Source organism: Octopus sinensis, unplaced genomic scaffold (assembly GCF_006345805.1).
Source record: "Octopus sinensis unplaced genomic scaffold, ASM634580v1 Contig13117_ERROPOS91262, whole genome shotgun sequence".
Classification (NCBI taxonomy): domain Eukaryota; kingdom Metazoa; phylum Mollusca; class Cephalopoda; order Octopoda; family Octopodidae; genus Octopus; species Octopus sinensis.
This window is the reverse complement of record NW_021832847.1, coordinates 44141-52500: the sequence shown is the minus strand read 5'-3', so window position 1 is coordinate 52500 and position 8360 is coordinate 44141. Positions and strand designations below refer to the sequence as shown.

Here is an 8360-nt window from a genome sequence, read left to right as displayed (position 1 = left end):
AAACTTCACATGATATAGATAGAAAGACCTATATTAGAACCTTGTGGTCTATGCCAGGGGTGTAACCAGTCCACTTATGCTTGCCTTTCCTTCGCTGGACACTAAACTCTGCTTGTGAAGACCTGTTGAGGCAAGTGAAATCAAAATCAAATTCGATGACTAGCATCTGTGCTAGTGGAGCGCTAAGAGCACCATCCAAGCGTGATCGTTGCCAGAGCAACAAGCTGGCCTCCATGCCTATGGCATGTTAAAAACACCATTTGAGCGTGATCATTACCTGTGTCGCCTTACTAGCACTTGTGCTGGTGGCACGTGAAAAAAACATTCGAGTGAGGTCATTGCCAGTGCCACTGGACTGGCTCCTGTGCAGGTGGCACATAAAAAGCACCATTTGAACGTGACCGTTGCCAGTATCACCTAACTGGCCCTTGTGCCAGTGGCACGTAAAAGCACCCACTACACTCTCGGAGTGGTTAGCATTAGGAAGGGCATCCAGCTGTAGAAACTCTGCCAGATCAGATTGGAGCCTGGTGCAGCCATCTGGTTCAATAGTTCAATCGTCCAACCCATGCCAGCATGGAAAGCGGATGTTAAGCGATGATGATGTTGATGATGAAGTTATTTTACTAAATTCTTTGTTATATTTAAAATTAATTGAAAGAAAAACAGAACAGGTGCAAGAGTGGCTGTGTGGTTCCAGGTTCAGTCCCACTGCGTGACATCTTGGGCAAGTGTCTTCTGCTATAGTCCCGGGCCGACCAATGCCTTGTGAGTGGATTTGGTAGACTTAAACTGAAAGAAGCCCGTCGTATATATGTATATATATATATCTGAACCCGGAACCATGTGGTTGGTTAGCAAGCTACTTACCACACAGCCACTCCTTATTAAATATTCTACGTTTTCTTGATGTAATGTTTTCAGGGTCAATGATCGTTGATTGTTGAATTATCAAATCTAAAGTCATTGCTTTCACTACCTGTCAAGTCACTGTGCACACATGATGATTAAATAGCTTTGTTTAGAGCAACTGAGATTACAAAAAACAAATTCATATATGTGTGTGTGTATCTATCTATACATGTAGATATAGGCATAGGAGTGGCTGTGTGCCTATAAGCATAGGAGTGGCTGTGTGCCTATAAGCATAGGAGTGGCTGTGTGCATATAGGCGCAGGAGTGGCTGTGTGGTAAGTAGCTTGCTTACCAACCACATGGTTCCGGGTTCAGTCCCACTGCATGACACCTTGGGCAATTGTCTTCTACTATAGCCTCGGGCCAACCAAAGCCTTGTGAGTGGATTTGGTAGACAGAAACTGAAAGAAGCCTGTCGTATATATGTATATATATATATGTGTGTGTGTGTTTGTGTGTCTGTGTTTGTTCCCCTAGCATTGCTTGACAACCGATGCTGGTGTGTTTATGTCCCTGTCACTTAGCGGTTCGGCAAAAGAGACCGATAGAATAAGTACTGGGCTTACAAAAAAATAAGTCCTGGGGTCGATTTGCTCAACTAAAGGTGGTGGTCCAGCATGGCCGCAGTCAAATGACTAAAACAAGTAAAAGAGTAAAAAAGAGAGAGTATATATATATATATATATATAGTTTTCATTTTTCTGGGGGTCCCTTTTTAAAGTAGAAGAAATAGCTAACGTTTTTTGGCTGCTATTTCTAAACTTCGGTATGTGGTAAAGCAAATCTTTGCTGAACCCTAATTATTAAATATTACTTAAGTTTACCATGAAATGGTCCTTATTTCATGCCGAATTCTACTCGGTGAAATTATTGATTACTTCTTAATTAATTAATTTTACCCTTTGTTATTATTGATATATATATATATATATATATATATATATAATTCATAAATGAGGGCAAAGGAAAAAATTTCCAATGCCAAATATGCCGAAAAATTGGACATATTGTCCATTAATCATATAATTTTTTCACAATACGCACGCTACTCGAAAAAATTTCTAAAATTCCATTATTGCCATATCGGACCGATTTCAGGGTTAGCTTATAACAGCCCTCCCTTCGTCAGTGATACATGTGGCAAAAGAAATAAATGAGTTACGTACTCATACCCATGGTTAATGGACAATATGTCCAATTTTTCGGCATATTTGGCATTAAAAATTTTTTCGTTTGCCCTTATTTATGAAGTGCTTATAATTTTAACCTTTAAAGGTATTTTTTAATATGCTGGCCATTGATAAAATTTTTTTGGAAAAGAATTTTTTTCGAAAAAATTTTATCCTACATTAGATATAAATTTAAGCGTTCACTTCCGGACTCTTTCACTCTGTGAGAGAGCATCAGTTCAAATCGCACGTATCTCGAATGGGCTAGAGTATTTCTATTTTGGATATATTTGGGGTACTTAATTGTGCTCATGACTTAGTGTTTGCTTCTTCCATGGGTATGAGTAAGTATCTCATTTATTTCTTTTGCCACATGTATCACTGATGAAGGGAGGGCTGTTATAAGCTAGCCCTGAAATCGGTTCGATATGGTAATAATGGAATTTTTTAGAAATTTCTGTCCACCTTTTATCGAATAGTGTGCGTATTGTGAAAAAGTTATATGGTTAATTTTTCGGCATATTTGGCATTAGAAATTTTTTCGTTTGCCCTTATTTATGAATTGTTTATAATTTTAACCTTTAAAGGTATTTTTTAATATGCTGGCCATTGATAAAATTTTTTTGGAAAAGAATTTTTTCGAAAAAATTTTATCCTACATATATATATATATATAGATATAGGCGCAGGAGTGGCTGTGTGGTAAGTAGCTTGCTAACCAACCACATGGTTCCGGGTTCAGTCCCACTGTGTGGCATCTTTGGCAAGTGTCTTCTGCTATAGCCCCGGGCCGACCAATGCCTTGTGAGTGGATTTGGTAGACGGAAACTGAAAGAAGCCTGTTGTATATATGTATATATATATATATGTGTGTGTGTGTATGTGTTTGTGTGTCTGTGTTTGTCCCCCTAGCATTGCTTGACAACCGATGCTGGTGTGTTTATGTCCCCGTTACTTAGCGGTTTGGCAAAAGAGACTGATAGAATAAGTACTGGGCTTTCAAAGAATAAGTCCCAGGGTTGATATGCTCGACTAAAGGTGGTGCTCCAGCATGGCCATAGGCAAATGACTGAAACAAGTAAAAGAGTAATATATATATATACACACACACACTAAAATCCTTTTTCTCTTCAGTCATCTACGAAGATGTCAGCTAACGAAAAGGATAACAATGGGAACGCAGAATCATCATCATCATCAGTAGCATCATCAACGTCGTCATCGTCGTCATGGTTGCAAAGACAGGAAGAATCCGTACAAACCAAACCAATTGAGTTGCCATCCGAGAAAGTCTTCAAGAATCTGAAGAATGCGCAGCGCATTGCCATAGATATTGGTAAGTGGAGGATGGTTATTATAGGTTTATATTTTGTATCAGAGGGGGATTTGTGTGTGTGGAAGTGTGTGTGTGTGTGTAACTGTGTGTAAGTGTGTGAAAGTGTGTGTGTATGAAAGTGTGTAAGTGTGTGTATGTGTGTGTGTGTGTAAGTGTGTGAAAATGTGTGCGTGTGTTTGTGGAAGTGTGTGTGTGTGTGTGTGTGTAAGTGTTTGTGTGTGTGAGGAAGTTTGTGTGTGAGGAAGTGTGTGTGTGTGGAAGTGTGTGTGTGTGGAAGTGTGTGTGTGTTTGGAAGTGTGTGTGTATGTATGTGTGGAAGTGTGTGTGTCTGTGTAACTGTGTGTGTGTAAGTGTGTGCGTGTGTTTGCGAGAGAATATCTTGTGTGGTGTATATGTGTATGCGTGTGTCTGTGAGTATGTGTAAGTGAGTGTATATCTATGTTTGAGTGTACGTATGTGTATGCATCTGTGTCTGTGTACACGTGACTGTCTGTCTGTCCGTGTGTCTGTTTGTGTGTGCCTGCGTATGTATTTGTATTTGTGAGGGAACGTCTTGTGTATATGTGAGAGTATGTGTGGGTATGTCTGTATGTGTGAAAGTGTGCGTATATTTGTGTATGTATAAGTATGTATAAGTGTATAAGTGTATAAGTATGTATGTATAAGTATGTATCTATATGTGTGTGTATGTTTGTTTATCTGTGAGAGTATATATATATATATATATATATATATATATATATATATATATATATATATTATATATTATATATATATATATAATATATATATATATATATGTGTGTGTGTGTGTGTGTGAATATGTGTATGTATGTATTTATATCTCTGTATGTGTGATAGTTGTATGTATGTGTGTGTATGTGTATCTATGTGAGGGAGTGCTTTGTCTATGCGTGTGAGAGAAGGCGTATGCATGTTTGTGTGTGCGTGAGAAGTGCAAATACATGTTTGATTTGCCATAATGCCATGTCCTACACCAGTGTGTTATTGAGACACTATTTTACAGCCAGGGTACTTTTCCTGTCTCTAACCCTTACCTCTTCAAGTTAGGGATCTCTTACTCACATATGGCACAGACCTTCAAAGGTGTGATGTCATCATTGGATGATTTGTTTACAGGGGAAATGGTAATAATGTTTACATTTGTAGCTGGGGCAGACAGGGGGGGTACACACACACATACACACACACACACACATGCTCACACACATGTGCACACTTACACACAAGGTGCTCACACATACATGCACATAATTTTCTCACGTAGATACACACACACACAAGCACATACACACAGAGGCATACACACACATTCACATAGAGAGGCACACACACACACATACACAGACGTTTTTCACACGTACATACATGCACACACACATATATGCATACACATCTACTCACATACACGTGCATGCAGGCGTGCACACACACACTGAGAAACTTACACCCAAACATACACACACACACATACACACACACAGAAACACACCCAAACATGCACACACACACATACACACACACAGAAACACACCCAAACATGCACACACACACATACACACACACAGAAACACACCCAAACATGCACACACACACATACACACACACAGAAACACACCCAAACATGCACACACACATACACACACACAGAAACACACCCAAACATGCACACACACACATACACACACACAGAAACACACCCAAACATGCACACACACACACACACACACACAGAAACACACCCAAACATACACACACACATACACACACACAGAAACACACCCAAACATGCACACACACATACACACACACAGAAACACACCCAAACATGCACACACACACACATACACACACACTGAGAAACATACACACACACATGCACACACACACAGAAACACACCCAAACATGCACACACACACACACACACACACACACAAATGCACATACACAGATGCACACACACACACACACAAATGCACATATACAGATGCACACACACACACACACACACGAGTTTCTCACATATGCACATGTGTATGTGCATGCACACAAACAGGCATACACACACACACAGCCACACACATAAACACACATAGGCACATATACACACAAAGAAGCATTTACACTCACACATATACACTTAGAGTATATATGTATATAAGTGTATATGTGCCTCACATATACACTTAGAGGCTTACACACACTCACACACACACACCACACACACACACACATGCGTGTGTGATATCATATTTATTGCTTTCTTTATTTTTATATTTTTATTTCATTTTTTTTTTGCAGGAGGTTCTTTAGCCAAAATTGCTTACTGTTCTCTGGTTCATCAGAAATCATTCTTAGTATCCGAGGAAGTGCCCAACAAGGTGAGTGACCACGTCTGCGATGACCTGATGCACCTAACCCAGGCAGGTTGATTACCATTAGGGTTTAAACCAGTACTTCACTCCTTCTGTCACATAAATTTTATTATTATTATCATTATTATTATTATTATTATTATTAAATGGCGGTGCCCCAGCATGGCCACAGCTCATGAGCTGAAACTAGAATCAATCAATCAATCAATTGTTCAGATTACTGCTTGGACTCGAACTCAGAATCTTGGGGTTAGTAGCCCACGCTCTTGACCACTACGCCATATGCTCACGGGCATAGTGGTTAAGAGCGTGAGCTACTAACCCCAAGATTCCGAGTTCGATTCCAAGCAGTGACCTGAACAATAATAATAATAATAATAACATCGAAAAATACCTTAGGAATGAGAACCCAGGTTCGAAATTTCCTCAAGACACCTGAAGAAGGCTGGAGGGTATATCAGCCGAAAGGTTGTGTTAGCAACAAACAAGATGAGGACAAATATCTCTCGAATGTAAATAATGTAAATAATGTACATAATTCCTCATCTCTTAAATATAGAACTGTATCCTCAGCTTTCGTTAAAGCATGTTTCTGGGAGAAGGTCACTTTGATATAAAACCAGACATACAAGAAATGGCATTTGACATTTTGGAGATCTTTCGCTTGAACTTCAGATTATGGCACTTCCACAATCTTGAGCCTGTGACCAATATTGGCATCATTATAAAAAAACAGTTTGAGAAACACTGCTATAAGGCATTTAACCTTATAACTGACCATTCTCTCTCTCTCTATCCGCTCAGTTGAAGTCGACTCTCGGTCACTCGTTGGATCAGTGTCCTCCAGTCAGTTTCAGATTGGCTATGTCCATTCCGGTATCACTCTTGATGGTGTCAAGCCAGCGGGTTCTTGGTCGGCCTCTTCCTCTCTTGCCACTGACCATTCCGAGCTCCATCTATCTATCTATCCACTCAGTCGAAGTCGACTCTCGGTTACTTGTTGGATCAGTGTCCTCCAGTCAGTTCTATCCTGGGCCACTTTCAGATTGTCCATGTCCATTCCGGTATCTACTCTTGATGGTGTCAAGCCAGTGGCTTCTTGGTCGGCCTCTTCATCTCTTGCCACTGACCATTCCGAGCATGATGTCCTTCTCCAGGGATTTTCTCTGCATAATATGACCGAAATATGCCAATCTATGCTTGGTGATCCTAGCTTCTAGCGACATTTTCGGCCTGATCTGCTTAAGAACTTCTCCATTGGTCGGCCTCTTCTACTCCTGCCGCTGACCATTCCGAGCATGATGTCCTTCTCCAGGGATTTTCTCCGCATAATATGACCGAAATATGCCAATATATGCTTGGTGATCCTAGCTTCTAGCGACATTTTTGGCCTGATCTGCTTAAGAACCTCTCCATTGGTGAGCCTCACTGTCCATGGAGGGGGAACTGACCATTACCCATGCGAAATGTTAGCAATAAGGCTTGCCCAGCACCTGAGACCCTCTCCATCCCATTGACATAATCCAGAGACAAGCTGGGGGCAAGATATTCAGTGCCAATATTGGTCACAGACTCAAGATTGTGGAAGTGCCATAATCTGAAGCTCAAGCGAAAGATCTCCAAAATGTCAAATGCCATTTCTTGTATGTCTGGTTTTATATCAAAGTGACCTTCTCCTAAAAAGATGCTTTAATGAAAGCTGAGGATACAGTTCTATATTTAAGTGATGAGGAATTATGTACATTATTTACATTATTTACATTCGAGAGATATTTGTCCTCATCTTGTATGTTGTTAACTCAACGTTTCAGCTGATGTACCCTCCAGCCTTCATCAGGTGTCTTTGGGAAATTCCTAAGGTATTTTTCGATGTTATTATTATTATTATTTGTCACTGGAAAAAGGATATATGTATTTGCATTGAGACCCCTTCGCATCGAAGATGGGTGATTGTTGTGCACTGACAACAGGTAAATACCCAGAAACCCAGGTCATGCATATCATGTCAAGTCGACAATGGGAAGGATGGCTTCCCTTTGCAAATACTGATAGGGCACAGAAAGTGTGTGTCTAAAGCCAGCTGGAGAAGATGTTCTCCTGGGGCTACAAGCTACAGTAGCATTCACCCTTAGTGGTTAGCCACATTTAAGTGGCAAATATACTTCATATTATTATTATTGTTATTGTTTAAGTCACTGCTTGGAATCAAACTCGGAATCTTGGGGTTAGTAGCCCGCGCTCTAACCCCAAGATTCCGAGTTCGATTCCAAGCAGTGACCTGAACAATAATAATAATAATATAATAATAATAATAACATCAAAAAATATCTTAGGAATGAGAACCCAGGTTTGAAATTTCCCCAAGACACCTGGAGAAGGCTGGAGGGTATAACAACAAAGAAGATGAGGACAAATATCCGTTGCATGTAAATAATGTAAAAGCTGAGGAGTGCCTCTCTTCCAGTGGTCTTCTTGCATGCTGGACACAAACACAAAATTTCTGAATTTCATAAATGCACATTATTTACATTATTTACATTTGA

General features: G+C 40.0%; 1 protein-coding gene across 1 annotated transcript in view; it reads left to right on the top strand.

Annotated features, from left to right (window-relative positions):
• LOC115229591 (4'-phosphopantetheine phosphatase) overlaps nt 1-8360 on the top strand; it is a 49270-nt gene that overhangs the window by 4544 nt on the left and 36366 nt on the right. The window contains exons 2-3 of the mRNA XM_029799919.2: nt 3219-3420; nt 5744-5823. Coding sequence (XP_029655779.1) covers nt 3231-3420; nt 5744-5823 — 270 coding nt within the window. The 5' untranslated portion in view covers nt 3219-3230. The remainder of the gene's footprint in view (nt 1-3218; nt 3421-5743; nt 5824-8360) is intronic.